General features: G+C 63.8%; 1 protein-coding gene across 1 annotated transcript in view; it reads right to left on the bottom strand.

The window, feature by feature from the left end:
- LOC137307722 (maestro heat-like repeat-containing protein family member 1) overlaps positions 1-13,692 on the bottom strand; it is a gene marked incomplete at its 3' end in the record, with an annotated part of 30,881 nt that extends 17,189 nt beyond the window's left edge. The window contains exons 1-2 of the mRNA XM_067976902.1: positions 13,590-13,692; positions 9,781-9,900 (exon numbers count right to left, since the gene is read on the bottom strand). Of these exons, the coding sequence (XP_067833003.1) occupies positions 9,781-9,900; positions 13,590-13,634 (165 nt within the window). The remainder of the gene's footprint in view (positions 1-9,780; positions 9,901-13,589) is intronic.
- Between the last annotated feature and the right edge of the window lie 3,937 nt (positions 13,693-17,629).

Below are 17,629 nucleotides of genomic sequence, written 5' to 3'. Positions count from 1 at the left end.
ACACCGTACACTCGCGGGAACGCTACACTGCCCCGGGGACTCACCTCTCTCTCCCCCCGCACACCGTACACTCGCGGGAACGCTACACTGCCCCGGGGAATCACCTCTCTCTCCCCCGCACACCGTACACTCGCGGGAACGCTACACTGCCCCGGGGACTCACCTCTCTCTCTCCCCCACACACCGTACACTCGCGGGAACGCTACACTGCCCCGGGGACTCACCTCTCTCCCCCCGCACACCGTACACTCGCGGGAACGCTACACTGCCCCGGGGACTCACCTCTCTCTCTCTCCCCGCACACCGTACACTCGCGGGAACGCTACACTGCCCCGGGGACTCACCTCTCTCTCCCCCACACACCGTACACTCGCGGGAACGCTACACTGCCCCGGGGACTCACCTCTCTCTCTCCCACACACACCGCACACTCGCGGGAACGCTACACTGCCCCGGGGACTCACCTCTCTCTCCCCCCCCGCACACACCGTACACTCGCGGGAACGCTACACTGCCCCGGGGACTCACCTCTCTCTCCCCCACACACCGTACACTCGCGGGAACACTACACTGCCCCGGGGACTCACCTCTCTCTCCCCCACACACCGTACACTCGCGGGAACGCTACACTGCCCCGGGGACTCACCTCTCTCCCCCCGCACACCGTACACTCGCGGGAACACTACACTGCCCCGGGGACTCACCTCTCTCTCTCCCCCACACACCGTACACTCGCGGGAACGCTACACTGCCCCGGGGACTCACCTCTCTCTCCCCCCGCACACCGTACACTCGCGGGAACGCTACACTGCCCCGGGGAATCACCTCTCTCTCCCCCCGCACACCGTACACTCGCGGGAACGCTACACTGCCCCGGGGACTCACCTCTCTCTCTCCCCCACACACCGTACACTCGCGGGAACGCTACACTGCCCCGGGGACTCACCCTCTCTCCCCCCGCACACCGTACACTCGCGGGAACGCTACACTGCCCCGGGGACTCACCTCTCTCTCTCTCCCCGCACACCGTACACTCGCGGGAACGCTACACTGCCCCGGGGACTCACCTCTCTCTCTCCCACACACACCGCACACTCGCGGGGAACGCTACACTGCCCCGGGGACTCACCTCTCTCCCCCCGCACACCGTACACTCGCGGGAACGCTACACTGCCCCGGGGACTCACCTCTCTCTCTCTCCCCCGCACACCGTACACTCGCGGGAACGCTACACTGCCCCGGGGACTCACCTCTCTCTCCCCCACACACCGTACACTCGCGGGAACGCTACACTGCCCCGGGGACTCACCTCTCTCTCTCCCCGCACACCGTACACTCGCGGGAACGCTACACTGCCCCGGGGACTCACCTCTCTCTCTCCCCCACACACCGTACACTCGCGGGAACGCTACACTGCCCCGGGGACTCACCTCTCTCTCTCTCCCCTCACACCGTACACTCGCGGGAACGCTACACTGCCCCGGGGACTCACCTCTCTCTCTCTCCCCTCACACCGTACACTCGCGGGAACGCTACACTGCCCCGGGGACTCACCTCTCTCTCTCCCCCGCACACCGTACACTCGCGGGAACGCTACACTGCCCCGGGGACTCACCTCTCTCTCTCCCCCGCACACCGTACACTCGCGGGAACGCTACACTGCCCCGGGGACTCACCTCTCTCTCTCCCCCGCACACCGTACACTCGCGGGAACGCTACACTGCCCCGGGGACTCACCTCTCTCTCTCCCCCACACCGTACACTCGCGGGAACGCTACACTGCCCCCGGGGACTCACCTCTCTCTCCCCCACACACCGTACACTCGCGGGAACGCTACACTGCCCCGGGGACTCACCTCTCTCTCCCCCGCACACCGTACACTCGCGGGAACGCTACACTGCCCCGGGGACTCACCTCTCTCTCTCTCCCCCACACACCGTACACTCGCGGGAACGCTACACTGCCCCGGGGACTCACCTCTCTCTCCCCCGCACACCGTACACTCGCGGGAACGCGACACTGCCCCGGGGACTCACCTCTCTCTCTCCCACACACCGTACACTCGCGGGAACGCTACACTGCCCCGGGGACTCACCTCTCTCTCCCCCACACACCGTACACTCGCGGGAACGCTACACTGCCCCGGGGACTCACCTCTCTCTCCCCCGCACACCGTACACTCGCGGGAACGCGACACTGCCCCCGGGGACTCACCTCTCTCTCCCCAGCACACCGTACACTCGCGGGAACGCTACACTGCCCCGGGGACTCACCTCTCTCTCTCCCACACACCGTACACTCGCGGGAACGCTACACTGCCCCGGGGACTCACCTCTCTCTCCCCCACACACCGTACACTCGCGGGAACGCTACACTGCCCCGGGGACTCACCTCTCTCTCCCCCGCACACCGTACACTCGCGGGAACGCTACACTGCCCCGGGGACTCACCTCTCTCTCCCCCCACACACCGTACACTCGCGGGAACGCTACACTGCCCCGGGGACTCACCTCTCTCTCCCCCGCACACCGCACACTCGCGGGAACGCTACACTGCCCCGGGGACTCACCTCTCTCTCCCCCGCACACCGTACACTCGCGGGAACGCTACACTGCCCCGGGGACTCAGCTCTCTCTCTCCCCCGCACACCGTACACTCGCGGGAACGCTACACTGCCCCGGGGACTCACCTCTCTCTCTCCCCCACACACCGTACACTCGCGGGAACGCTACACTGCCCCGGGGACTCACCTCTCTCTCTCCCCCACACACCGTACACTCGCGGGAACGCTACACTGCCCCGGGGACTCACCTCTCTCCCCCGCACACCGTACACTCGCGGGAACGCTACACTGCCCCGGGGACTCACCTCTCTCTCTCCCCCGCACACCGTACACTCGCGGGAACGCTACACTGCCCCGGAGACTCACCTCTCTCTCTCCCCCACACACCGTACACTCGCGGGAACGCTACACTGCCCCGGGGACTCACCTCTCTCTCCCCCACACACCGTACACTCGCGGGAACGCTACACTGCCCCGGGGACTCACCTCTCTCTCCCCCGCACACCGTACACTCGCGGGAACGCTACACTGCCCCGGGGACTCACCTCTCTCTCCCCACACACCGTACACTCGCGGGAACGCGACACTGCCCCGGGGACTCACCTCTCTCTCTCCCCCACACACCGTACACTCGCGGGAACGCGACACTGCCCCGGGGACTCACCTCTCTCTCCCCCGCACACCGTACACTCACGGGAACGCTACACTGCCCCGGGGACTCACCTCTCTCCCCCACACACCGTACACTCGCGGGAACGCGACACTGCCCCGGGGACTCACCTCTCTCTCTCCCCCACACACCGTACACTCGCGGGAACGCGACACTGCCCCGGGGACTCACCTCTCTCTCCCCCGCACACCGTACACTCACGGGAACGCTACACTGCCCCGGGGACTCACCTCTCTCTCCCCCACACACCGTACACTCGCGGGAACGCTACACTGCCCCGGGGACTCACCTCTCTCTCCCCCACACACCGTACACTCGCGGGAACGCTACACTGCCCCGGAGACTCACCTCTCTCTCTCCCCCACACACCGTACACTCGCGGGAACGCTACACTGCCCCGGGGACTCACCTCTCTCTCCCCCACACACCGTACACTCGCGGGAACGCTACACTGCCCCGGGGACTCACCTCTCTCTCCCCCGCACACCGTACACTCGCGGGAACGCTACACTGCCCCGGGGACTCACCTCTCTCCCCCACACACCGTACACTCGCGGGAACGCGACACTGCCCCGGGGACTCACCTCTCTCTCTCCCCCACACACCGTACACTCGCGGGAACGCGACACTGCCCCGGGGACTCACCTCTCTCTCCCCCGCACACCGTACACTCACGGGAACGCTACACTGCCCCGGGGACTCACCTCTCTCTCCCCCACACACCGTACACTCGCGGGAACGCTACACTGCCCCGGGGACTCACCTCTCTCTCCCCCACACACCGTACACTCGCGGGAACGCTACACTGCCCCGGGGACGCACCTCCCTCTCCCCCACACACCGTACACTCGCGGGAACGCTACACTGCCCCGGGGACTCACCACTCTCTCTCCCCCCACACCGTACACTCGCGGGAACGCTACACTGCCCCGGGGACTCACCTCTCTCTCTCCCCCGCACACCGTACACTCACGGGAACGCTACACTGCCCCGGGGACTCACCTCTCTCTCCCCCACACACCGTACACTCGCGGGAACGCTACACTGCCCCGGGGACTCACCTCTCTCTCCCCCACACACCGTACACTCGCGGGAACGCTACACTGCCCCGGGGACTCACCTCTCTCTCTCCCCCACACCGTACACTCGCGGGAACGCTACACTGCCCCGGGGACTCACCTCTCTCTCCCCGCACACCGTACACTCGCGGGAACGCTGCACTGCCCCGGGGACTCACCTCTCTCTCTCTCCCCCACACACCGTACACTCGCGGGAACGCTACACTGCCCCGGGGACTCACCTCTCTCTCTCTCCCCCACACACCGTACACTCGCGGGAACGCTACACTGCCCCGGGGACTCACCTCTCTCTCCCCCCACACACCGTACACTCGCGGGAACGCTACACTGCCCCGGGGACTCACCTCTCTCTCTCCCCCGCACACCGTACACTCGCGGGAACGCTACACTGCCCCGGGGACTCACCTCTCTCTCCCCCCCCGCACACACCGTACACTCGCGGGAACGCTACACTGCCCCGGGGACTCACCTCTCTCCCCCCGCACACCGTACACTCGCGGGAACGCTACACTGCCCCGGGGACTCACCTCTCTCCCCCCGCACACCGTACACTCGCGGGAACGCTACACTGCCCCGGGGACTCACCTCTCTCTCCCCGCACACACCGTACACTCGCGGGAACGCTACACTGCCCCGGGGACTCACCTCTCTCCCCCCGCACACCGTACACTCACGGGAACGCTACACTGCCCCGGGGACTCACCTCTCTCTCTCCCCCACACCGTACACTCGCGGGAACGCTACACTGCCCCGGGGACTCACCTCTCTCTCTCCCCCACACACCGTACACTCGCGGGAACGCTACACTGCCCCGGGGACTCACCTCTCTCTCTCCCCCACACCGTACACTCGCGGGAACGCGACACTGCCCCGGGGACTCACCTCTCTCTCTCCCCCACACACCGTACACTCGCGGGAACGCGACACTGCCCCGGGGACTCACCTCTCTCTCTCCCCCACACACCGTACACTCGCGGGAACGCAACACTGCCCCGGGGACTCACCTCTCTCTCTCCCCCGCACACCGTACACTCGCGGGAACGCTACACTGCCCCGGGGACTCACCTCTCTCTCCCCCACACACCGTACACTCGCGGGAACGCTACACTGCCCCGGGGACTCACCTCTCTCTCCCCCACACACCGTACACTCGCGGGAACGCTACACTGCCCCGGGGACTCACCTCTCTCTCTCCCCCACACCGTACACTCGCGGGAACGCTACACTGCCCCGGGGACTCACCTCTCTCTCTCCCACACACCGTACACTCGCGGGAACGCCACACTGCCCCGGGGACTCACCTCTCTCTCCCCCACACACCGTACACTCGCGGGAACGCTACACTGCCCCGGGGACTCACCTCTCTCTCCCCAGCACACCGTACACTCGCGGGAACGCTGCACTGCCCCGGGGACTCACCTCTCTCTCTCCCCCGCACACCGTACACTCGCGGGAACGCTGCACTGCCCCGGGGACTCACCTCTCTCTCTCTCCCCGCACACCGTACACTCGCGGGAACGCGACACTGCCCCGGGGACTCACCTCTCTCTCTCTCCCCGCACACCGTACACTCGCGGGAACGCTACACTGCCCCGGGGACTCACCTCTCTCTCTCCCCCCACACACCGTACACTCGCGGGAACGCTACACTGCCCCGGGGACTCACCTCTCTCTCTCTCCCCGCACACCGTACACTCGCGGGAACGCGACACTGCCCCGGGGACTCACCTCTCTCTCTCTCCCCGCACACCGTACACTCGCGGGAACGCGACACTGCCCCGGGGACTCACCTCTCTCTCCCCCACACACCGTACACTCGCGGGAACGCTACACTGCCCCGGGGACTCACCTCTCTCTCTCCCCCGCACACCGTACACTCGCGGGAACGCTACACTGCCCCGGGGACTCACCTCTCTCTCTCTCCCCGCACACCGTACACTCGCGGGAACGCTACACTGCCCCGGGGACTCACCTCTCTCTCTCCCCCCGCACACCGTACACTCGCGGGAACGCTACACTGCCCCGGGGACTCACCTCTCTCTCTCCCCCCGCACACCGTACACTCGCGGGAACGCTGCACTGCCCCGGGGACTCACCTCTCTCTCTCTCCCCGCACACCGTACACTCGCGGGAACGCTACACTGCCCCGGGGACTCACCTCTCTCTCTCTCCCCCGCACACCGTACACTCGCGGGAACGCTACACTGCCCCGGGGACTCACCTCTCTCTCTCCCCCGCACACCGTACACTCGCGGGAACGCTACACTGCCCCGGGGACTCACCTCTCTCTCTCCCCGCACACCGTACACTCGCGGGAACGCTACACTGCCCCGGGGACTCACCTCTCTCTCTCTCCCACACACCGTACACTCGCGGGAACGCTACACTGCCCCGGGGACTCACCTCTCTCTCTCCCCCGCACACCGTACACTCGCGGGAACGCTACACTGCCCCGGGGACTCACCTCTCTCTCTCCCCCACACACCGTACACTCGCGGGAACGCTACACTGCCCCGGGGACTCACCTCTCTCTCTCCCCCACACCGTACACTCGCGGGAACGCTACACTGCCCCGGGGACTCACCTCTCTCTCTCCCCCACACCGTACACTCGCGGGAACGCTACACTGCCCCGGGGACTCACCTCTCTCTCTCCCCCACACCGTACACTCGCGGGAACGCTACACTGCCCCGGGGACTCACCTCTCTCTCTCCCCCACACACCGTACACTCGCGGGAACGCTACACTGCCCCGGGGACTCACCTCTCTCTCTCCCCCCACACCGTACACTCGCGGGAACCGCTACACTGCCCCGGGGACTCACCTCTCTCTCTCCCCGCACACCGTACACTCGCGGGAACGCTACACTGCCCCGGGGACTCACCTCTCTCTCTCCCCCCACACACCGTACACTCGCGGGAACGCTACACTGCCCCGGGGACTCACCTCTCTCTCTCCCCACACCGTACACTCGCGGGAACGCTACACTGCCCCGGGGACTCACCTCTCTCTCCCTCACACACCGTACACTCGCGGGAACGCTACACTGCCCCGGGGACTCACCTCTCTCTCTCCCCCACACACCGTACACTCGCGGGAACGCTACACTGCCCCGGGGACTCACCTCTCTCTCTCCCCCGACACACCGTACACTCGCGCGGGAACGCTACACTGCCCCGGGGACTCACCTCTCTCTCTCCCCACACACCGTACACTCGCGGGAACGCTACACTGCCCCGGGGACTCACCTCTCTCTCTCCCCACACACCGTACACTCGCGGGAACGCTACACTGCCCCGGGGACTCACCTCTCTCTCTCCCCCACACCGTACACTCGCGGGAACGCTACACTGCCCCGGGGACTCACCTCTCTCTCCCCCGCACACCGTACACTCGCGGGAACGCTACACTGCCCCGGGGACTCACCTCTCTCTCCCCCACACACCGTACACTCGCGGGAACGCTACACTGCCCCGGGGACTCACCTCTCTCTCTCCCCCCACACACCGTACACTCGCGGGAACGCTACACTGCCCCGGGGACTCACCTCTCTCTCCCCCGCACACCGTACACTCGCGGGAACGCTACACTGCCCCGGGGACTCACCTCTCTCTCCCCCCACACCGTACACTCGCGGGAACGCTACACTGCCCCGGGGACTCACCTCTCTCTCTCCCCCACACACCGTACACTCGCGGGAACGCTACACTGCCCCGGGGACTCACCTCTCTCTCTCCCCCGCACACCGTACACTCGCGGGAACGCTACACTGCCCCGGGGACTCACCTCTCTCTCTCTCCCACACACCGTACACTCGCGGGAACGCTACACTGCCCCGGGGACTCACCTCTCTCTCTCCCCCACACACCGTACACTCGCGGGAACGCTACACTGCCCCGGGGACTCACCTCTCTCTCCCCCACACACCGTACACTCGCGGGAACGCTACACTGCCCCGGGGACTCACCTCTCTCTCCCCCGCACACCGTACACTCGCGGGAACGCTACACTGCCCCGGGGACTCACCTCTCTCTCCCCCCCGCACACCGTACACTCGCGGGAACGCTACACTGCTCCGGGGACTCACCTCTCTCTCTCTCCCCGCACACCGTACACTCGCGGGAACGCTACACTGCCCCGGGGACTCACCTCTCTCTCTCCCCCGTACACCGTACACTCGCGGGAACGCGACACTGCCCCGGGGACTCACCTCTCTCTCCCCCACACACCGTACACTCGCGGGAACGCTACACTGCCCCGGGGACTCACCTCTCTCTCTCCCCACACACCGTACACTCGCGGGAACGCTACACTGCCCCGGGGACTCACCTCTCTCTCCCCCACACACCGTACACTCGCGGGAACGCTACACTGCCCCGGGGACTCACCTCTCTCTCCCCCACACACCGTACACTCGCGGGAACGCTACACTGCCCCGGGGACTCACCTCTCTCTCTCCCCCGCACACCGTACACTCGCGGGAACGCTACACTGCCCCGGGGACTCACCTCTCTCCCCCACACACCGTACACTCGCGGGAACGCTACACTGCCCCGGGGACTCACCTCTCTCCCCCACACACCGTACACTCGCGGGAACGCTACACTGCCCCGGGGACTCACCTCTCTCTCCCCCACACACCGTACACTCGCGGGAACGCTACACTGCCCCGGGGGACTCACCTCTCTCTCTCCCCCACACACCGTACACTCGCGGGAACGCTACACTGCCCCGGGGACTCACCTCTCTCTCTCCCGCACACCGTACACTCGCGGGAACGCTACACTGCCCCGGGGACTCACCTCTCTCTCCCCCGCACACCGTACACTCGCGGGAACGCTACACTGCCCCGGGGACTCACCTCTCTCTCTCCCCGCACACCGTACACTCGCGGGAACGCTACACTGCCCCGGGGACTCACCTCTCTCTCTCTCCCCGCACACCGTACACTCGCGGGAACGCGACACTGCCCCGGGGACTCACCTCTCTCTCTCCCCCGCACACCGTACACTCGCGGGAACGCTACACTGCCCCGGGGACTCACCTCTCTCTCCCTCACACACCGTACACTCGCGGGAACGCGACACTGCCCCGGGGACTCACCTCTCTCTCCCCCGCACACCGTACACTCGCGGGAACGCTACACTGCCCCGGGGACTCACCTCTCTCTCCCCCGCACACCGTACACTCGCGGGGAACGCTACACTGCCCCGGGGACTCACCTCTCTCTCTCCCCCTCACACCGTACACTCGCGGGAACGCTACACTGCCCCGGGGACTCACCTCTCTCTCTCTCCCCGCACACCGTACACTCGCGGGAACGCTACACTGCCCCGGGGACTCACCTCTCTCTCTCTCCCACACACCGTACACTCGCGGGAACGCTACACTGCCCCGGGGACTCACCTCTCTCTCTCCCCCACACACCGTACACTCGCGGGAACGCTACACTGCCCCGGGGACTCACCTCTCTCTCCAGGGCCTCAGCATGCCGCACGGTCTGCAGCATCTCCATCAGCTGCTTCCTCACCACATCTCCGCTCTGGGTCTGCCGCAGCACCACACCCACACACTTGTACAGGAAGCCCTGGGTGACGGGGAGGGGGGGGGGAAAAAGAGAGAGCCATTAATAACCAACCGTCACCATGACAACGCCCCCAACACACAGCACTGTCCGAAGAGGAGCAGGGGAGTTCTCCCGTTCCGATTAAACAGAGGCCCCTGCTCTGAGGGTTCAGGTAAATAGTCAGCAAAAGAACCGAAGGGGAGATGAGGAGAATTTTTTTCAAGCAGCGTGTTGTGATCTGGAATTCACTGCCTGAAAGGGCGGTGGAAGCAGATTCAATGGTAACTTTCAAAAGGGAATTGGATAAATACTTGAAGGGGGAGCATTTGCAGGGCTATCGGGGAAAGAGCAGAGGGAGGGGTACTAATTGGATAGCTCTTTCAAAGAGCCAGCACAGGCGCGATGGGCCGAATGGGGTCCTGATATAACCTCCCGTGGGTGGGGAAATTCACACCCTTGATTTGTTCCCCCTCGCTCACCCTCCACATACACGAAGAGGCTTGACGTTTATATACAGGGCGTCCCATGTCGATTGACCGGGAGTCTCTACAAGTGGGAAGAGGAGGGTAGCAAGTAGGAGATAGGGAAAGGTCAAAGGTTTGTTGCAAAGGACTTGGCTTGTATTCCCTTGACTGCTGGAGATTAAGGGGAGATCTGATCGAGGTGATTAAAATATTGAAGGATTTGATAGGGTAGATGCAGAGAAACCATTTCCTCTGGTGGGGGGAATCCAGAACAAAGGGGGCGTATAACCTTAAAATTAGAGCCAGGCCGTTCAGGAGCGAAATCAGGAAGCACTTCTTCACACAAATCTGGAACACTCTTCCCCCATAAAGGCCGCAGAGGCTGGGGGTCAATTGGAGCTTTCAAGGCTGAGATCGGTAGATTATTGCCAGCCAAGGGTATCAAGGGTCATGGAACCAAGGCGGGGTAAATGGAGTTAGGATACAGATCGGCCATGATCTCATTGGATGGCGGGGGAGCGGGCTCGAGGGGCTGAATGGCCTCCTCCTGTCGCTGAGTTAGTGAGTTAATAGCCAATGAGTTCGGGTTCCAGGCGGCTTTCGGAGGGTGGGAGAGGTGGGCCTGGGGCAGAGTCCCAAGGAGCGGGGAGGGGCAAAGTGACTGAAAGGACGACCTCAGGCGGTGAATCAGACCGTCACCGGCAGGCGAGGGGGAGAGTGGGGGCTGAGAGAGACGGCTCTACCGATTCAGTGTGTCACTGGACCGGGGGGTTGGGCACAGAACGAACGCTCGGGGCCCCCCGAAGGGTTTATAAATAGAGAAGATTGTAAGAAAAAGAAAAAGTAAAAAGAAAGTTTTGCATTTCTATAGTGCCTTTCACAACCTCAGGATGTCCCAAAGCGCTTTACAGCCAATAAAGTACTTTTGAAGCGTGGTCACTGTTGTAATGTAGGAAACTCGGCAGCAATTGGCGCACAGCAAGATCCCACAAACAGGAACACGATGATAACCAGATAGTCTGTTTTAGCAAAGTGGTTGAGGGATAAATGTTGGCCAGGACACTGAGGATAACTGCCCCGCTCTTCTTCGAAATAGTATCCGTGGGATCTACTGCGTCCTCCTGTGGGGGCAGACGGGGCCTTGATTTAACGTCTCATCCGAGAGATGACAACTCCAACAGTGCGGCGCTCCCTCAGTACTGCACTGGGAGTGTCAGCCTGGATTATGGGCTCAAGGCTCTGGAGAGGGACTTGAACCCACAACCTTCTGACTCAGAGGCGAGAGTGCTGCCCACTGATCCACGGCCACATGTCTGTGTGCGGCAGGAGTTTGGAGAGAGACACTCATAGAATGGTTATAGCACAGAAGGAGGCCGTTTGGCCCATCCAGCCTGTGCCAACGCTTTGTAAGAGCAATCCAGTTAGTCCATTTCCCCGCAGCCCTGAAAATTTTTTCCCTTCAAATATTTATCCAATTCCTTTTTGAAAGCCACGATTGAATCTGCCTCCACCGCCCTTAAGGCAGTGCATTCCAGGCCATAAACCACTCGCTGCGTAAAAAAGTTTTTCCTCGTGTCGCCTCTGGTTCTTTTGCCAATCACCTTAAATCTGTGTCCTCTGGTTCTTGACCCTTCCGCCAATGGGAACAGTTTCTCTTTATTTACTTTATCTAAACCAGTCCATGATTTTGAATACCTCTATCAAATCTCCTCTCAACCTTCTCTGCTCCAAGGCGAACAACCCCAGCTTCTCCAGTCTATCCATGTAACTGAAGTCCCTCATCCCTGGAATCATTCTAGTAAATCTCTTCTGCACCCTCTCTAAGGCCTTCACATCTTTCCTAAAGTGCGGTGCCCAGAACTGGACACAATACTCCAGTTGTGGTCGAACCAGTGTTTTATAAAGTTTCATTATGACTTCCTTGCTTTTGTACCCTATGCTTCTATTTATAAAGCCCAGGATCCTGTATGCTTTTTTAACCACTTTCTCAACCTGCCCTGCCACCTTCAACGATTTGAACACATACACCCCCAGATCTCTCTGTTCCTTTACCCCATTTAGAGTTGTGACCTTGAGTTTATATCGCCTCTCCTCGTTCTTCCTGCCAAAACGTATCACATTCCTGGAAAACTGTCGCCACGTGGTGGAGGGTGGAGGAAAGAGAAGAGGAACGGCCAATCTCACACCCCAGGGACCCAGGCCCACCCCCTCACACCCCCACCCACCAGGGACCCAGGCCCACACCGTCACCCCCCCCCACCCGCCAGGGACCCAGGCCCACACCCTCACCCCCCCCACCCGCCAGGGACCCAGGCCCACACCGTCACCCCCCCCACCCGCCAGGGACCCAGGCCCACCCCCTCACCCCCCCCACCCGCCAGGGACCCAGGCCCACACCGTCACCCCCCCCCACCCGCCAGGGACCCAGGCCCACACCCTCACCCCCCCCACCCGCCAGGGACCCAGGCCCACACCCTCACCCCCCCCACCCGCCAGGGACCCAGGCCCACACCCTCACCCCCCCCCACCCGCCAGGGACCCAGGCCCACACCGTCACCCCCCCCACCCGCCAGGGACCCAGGCCCACACCCTCACCCCCCCCCCCCCCCCAGGAACCCAGGCCCACACCCTCACCCCCCCCCCCCCAGGAACCCAGGCCCACACCCTCACTCCCCCCCCCCAGGAACCCAGGCCCACACCCTCACTCCCCCCCCCCAGGAACCCAGGCCCACACCCTCACCCCCCCCCCAGGAACCCAGGCCCACACCCTCACTCCCCCCCCCCAGGAACCCAGGCCCACACCCTCACTCCCCCCCCCCAGGAACCCAGGCCCACACCCTCACCCCCCCCCCCAGGAACCCAGGCCCACACCCTCACCCCCCCCCCCCCAGGAACCCAGGCCCACACCCTCACCCCCCCCCCAGGAACCCAGGCCCACACCCTCACCCCCCCCCCAGGAACCCAGGCCCACACCCTCACCCCCCCCCCAGGAACCCAGGCCCACACCCTCACCCCCCCCCAGGAACCCAGGCCCACACCCTCACCCCCCCCCCCAGGAACCCAGGCCCACACCCTCACCCCCCCCCCCGCCAGGGACCCAGGCCCACACCCTCACCCCCCCCACCCCCCAGGGACCCAGGCCCACACCTCACCCCCCCCCACCCGCCAGGGACCCAGTCCACACCCTCACCCCCCCCCCCCAGGGACCCAGGCCCACACCGTCACCGCCCCCCCCCGGGGACTCACCTTCTCCTGGGGGTGGCTGTTGTAGCCATTGAGGTGTTTGGTCATCTCTTCGCTGAGCCGACAGGTCCACGTTTCATCTCCAGGCCCGAGCGCCTCCAGGCTTTTGAAAGCAGCTGTGTGGGGGAGGGGCGGGGGGGGGGGGGGGGGGGGAGAAAGAGAATGGTCACTAACAATAACAACTTGCATTTATTCCACGCCTTTTAATGTAGTAAAAACGTTCCAAGGCGCTTCACAGGAGCGATCAGTCAAAATTTGACACCGAGCCCCATAAGGAGATATTAGGACAGGTGGCCAAAAGCTTGGTCAAAGAGGTAGGTTTTAAGGAGCGTCTTAAAGGAGGAGAGAGAGGGGGAGGGGTTTAGGGAGTGAATTCCAGAGCTCAGGGCCCAGGCGGCTGAAGGCACGGCCGCCAACGATGGAGCGATTAAAATCGGGGATGCACAAGAGGCCAGAATTGGAGGAGCGCAGAGATCTCGGGGGGGTTGTAGGGCTGGAGGAGGTTACAGAGTTAGGGAGGGGGAGAGGGCATGGAGGGATTTGAAAAACAAGGATGAGAATTTTAAAATCAAGGCGTTCCCGGACCGGGAGCCAATGTAGGTCAGTGAGCACAGGGGGGTGAAGGAATTTAACGATCTGCGAGGGATCAAACCCTGAGGGCAGGCAGGGTAACAACACACACAAAATGGAAGCTGCAGAGCCCAACAGTCGGAGACTACGAACTATTTCCAATTCCCTCCCCTCCCAGTCATCTTACACAGCTCCCCCGGGGAGGGGCTGGCACGAGACCTCCATCCTCGACTGGGCCTGAATCCTCCCTCAGTTATTCACAGGGGCCCCGCCGTACCCCGGGGGGGCGGGCCAGCAGGGGCCCGCCGTACCCCGGGGGCAGGGGGCACAGGGGCCCCGCCGTACCCCGGGGGCAGGGGGCACAGGGGCCCCGCCGTACCCCGGGGGGAGGGGGCACAGGGGGCCCCGCCGTACCCCGGGGGGAGGGGGCACAGGGGGCCCCGCCGTACCCCGGGGGGAGGGGGCACAGGGGGCCCCGCCGTACCCGGGGGGAGGGGGCACAGGGGGGGCCCGCCGTTACCCGAGGGGAGGGGGCACAGGGGCCCCGCCGTACCCCGGGGGGAGGGGGCACAGGGGCCCCGCCGTACCCCGGGGGGAGGGGGCACAGGGGCCCCCGCCGTACCCCGGGGGGGAGGGGGCACAGGGGCCCCGCCGTACCCCGGGGGGAGGGGGCACAGGGGCCCCCGCCGTACCCCGGGGGGAGGGGGCACAGGGGCCCCGCCGTACCCCGGGGGGAGGGGGCACAGGGGCCCCGCCGTACCCCGGGGGGAGGGGGCACAGGGGCCCCGCCCGTACCCCGGGGGGAGGGGGCACAGGGGGCCCCGCCGTACCCCGGGGGGGAGGGAGGGCACAGGGGCCCCGCCGTACCCCGGGGGGAGGGGGGCACAGGGGGCCGCCGTACCCCGGGGGGCAGGGGGCACAGGGGCCCCGCCGTACCCCGGGGGGGGAGGAGACACAGGGGGTCCCACCGTACCCCGGGGGGAGGAGACACAGGGGGTCCCACCGTACCCCGGGGGGAGGAGACACAGGGGGCCCCACCGTACCCCGGGGGGGGAGGAGACACAGGGGGCCCCACCGTACTCCGGGGGGAGGAGGACACAGGGGGCCCCACCGTACCCCGGGGGGAGGAGACACAGGGGGCCCCACCGTACCCCGGGGGGAGGAGACACAGGGGGCCCCACCGTACCCCGGGGGGAGGAGACACAGGGGGCCCCACCGTACCCCGGGGGGAGGAGACACAGGGGGCCCCACCGTACCCCGGGGGGAGGAGACACAGGGGGCCCCACCGTACCCCGGGGGGAGGAGACACAGGGGACCCCACCGTACCCCGGGGGGAGGAGACACAGGGGGCCCCACCGTACCCCGGGGGGGAGGAGACACAGGGGGGCCCCACCGTACCCCGGGGGGAGGAGACACAGGGGGCCCCGCCGTACCCCGGGGGGAGGAGACACAGGGGGCCCCACCGTACCCCGGGGGGAGGAGACACAGGGGGCCCCGCCGTACCCGGGGGGAGGAGACACAGGGGCCCCACCGTACCCCGGGGGGAGGAGACACAGGGGGTCCCACCGTACCCCGGGGGGAGGAGACACAGGGGGCCCGCCGTACCCCGGGGGGAGGAGACACAGGGGGCCCCGCCGTACCCCGGGGGGAGGAGACACAGGGGCCCCGCCGTACCCCGGGGGGAGACAGAAACCTCTCCACGACGTGCTGCCGTAACTCTTCGCTGCCCCGACATCTGATCATTTTTTTTTTGTAAATGAACGAATTTACGGCGTTTAGTATTTCTCCCCAGAGGCTGGTTTTGAGAACTAACAGACTCACCAGCAGCAGCTTGTCTTCCCACTGCCGTTGGGGTAAGGAATCCTCAGAATTCTCTGCAAGAAAGAACGAAGAGCAGCAAAGTGTTACCACGCTCCCCCTGAACGTGCTTTAGACCATTTCATTATCGGGCGTGGGTTCGGTGTGGAGGGAGGGTGGGCGGGGGGGGGGGGAGAAGTGTGAAATGCCCGGTGAGGAAGCCCGAGTATTCGACAGTCCACTGCCCCCCTCCTCTCAATCCACCCAGCCTTGCGCTTACTTACCCCCAAGATCGCTCCTCCCACACTCGGCAACTCTCTCCCCCCCCCCCCCCCCCCCCAAAACCCCTTCCCCCCTCGTCGTCTCGCTTCCCTTTCGGATGCTCCGTGTAACCTGCCGTCCCTCGTCTCCCGCCCTAAACTATTCCCTCACTGCCGCTCCCCAACCCCCCCCACACACTCTTTTTTGTGAAATGCTATGAGTGAGTGCGGTCGACCGCTCTCTCAGGGCTGCACAGGGATGCTGCAGCGTCAGACTCCGGAGCCCCTCAGCGGTTCATGGAAACCGTCACAGGACGGACAGACCTGGCCTCGAATTCAGGGGCCGGGTTAAGGCTCAGAGACAAATATCGGGTCCCTGCCAATATGGGGACCAGTGTATTGAGATATGATTTGCACCATGGGCCTATTTGTTCATGCATTTTATTGCACGTTTGTGTTTTAATGGACACTGGGTAGGGCAGTGGTTATGTTACTGGTCTAGTAACCCAAAGGTCTGGATTAATAATCGAGTAGAACGGGAGTTCAAATCCCACCGTGGCTAATTTGAGAATTTAAATTCAGTTTTTAAAAAAAAACGGAAATAAAAAGCCGGTGTCAGTGAAAGTGACCACGAAGCTGTCGGATTGTCGTAAAAACCCGACTGGTTCACTAATGCCCCTGGGGGAAGGAAACCTGCCGTCCTTACCCGGCCTGGGCCGATATGTGACTCCAGTCCCACACCAACGCAGGTGACACTTAACTGCCCTCTGAAGTGGCCCAGCAAGTCACTCGGTTGTGTCAAACTGCAAGAAGGCAGCTCACCACCACCACCTCAAGGGCATCTAGGCATGGGCAATAAATGCTGGCCTCGTCAACGATGCCCACATCCGAGAATGAAGATAGATCTGGGGGGGGGGGGATGTTTATAGGGGGGGGGGGCGGAACTTCCCCGAACATCTCACAACATTTCGAATACAAGAACTTGCTTTAAAATGCTGTCACTGTTATGTAACTGTCACAGGACGGCCTCAACCGGGATCTTGGGGGTTCATGTCACGCTACACGTAACCCCACCAGCGAACAAATGTTATCTGTTTATAATATAACGGGTCATTTGCTGTCTTTCTCTTCCTTCCGGATGTTTCTACCTCTTTTTTTTTTTGGGTGTTTGTATATTCGGTGGCCTTGTAGGCAACACCTCTCTGTCTGCACACTGTGATTGCCTTGGCAACGGGCAGTTGAAAGACTTTCTGTAATCACCAGGTATTGTTCTGTGATTTATAAATGCGAAGGGTTCGAGGAGTTCATTTCCACAACATTCACCTGAGGAAGGAGGAAGCCTCCGAAAGCTTGTGAATTTCAAATAAAATTGTTGGACTGTAACTTGGCGTTGTAAAATTGTTTACAATTGTCACA

This window comes from Heptranchias perlo, unplaced genomic scaffold, assembly GCF_035084215.1.
Source record: "Heptranchias perlo isolate sHepPer1 unplaced genomic scaffold, sHepPer1.hap1 HAP1_SCAFFOLD_1098, whole genome shotgun sequence".
In the NCBI taxonomy this organism is placed as follows: Eukaryota; Metazoa; Chordata; class Chondrichthyes; order Hexanchiformes; family Hexanchidae; genus Heptranchias; species Heptranchias perlo.
The sequence above is the reverse complement of the archived record's forward strand: the minus strand, read 5'-3'. Positions and strand labels throughout refer to the sequence as shown.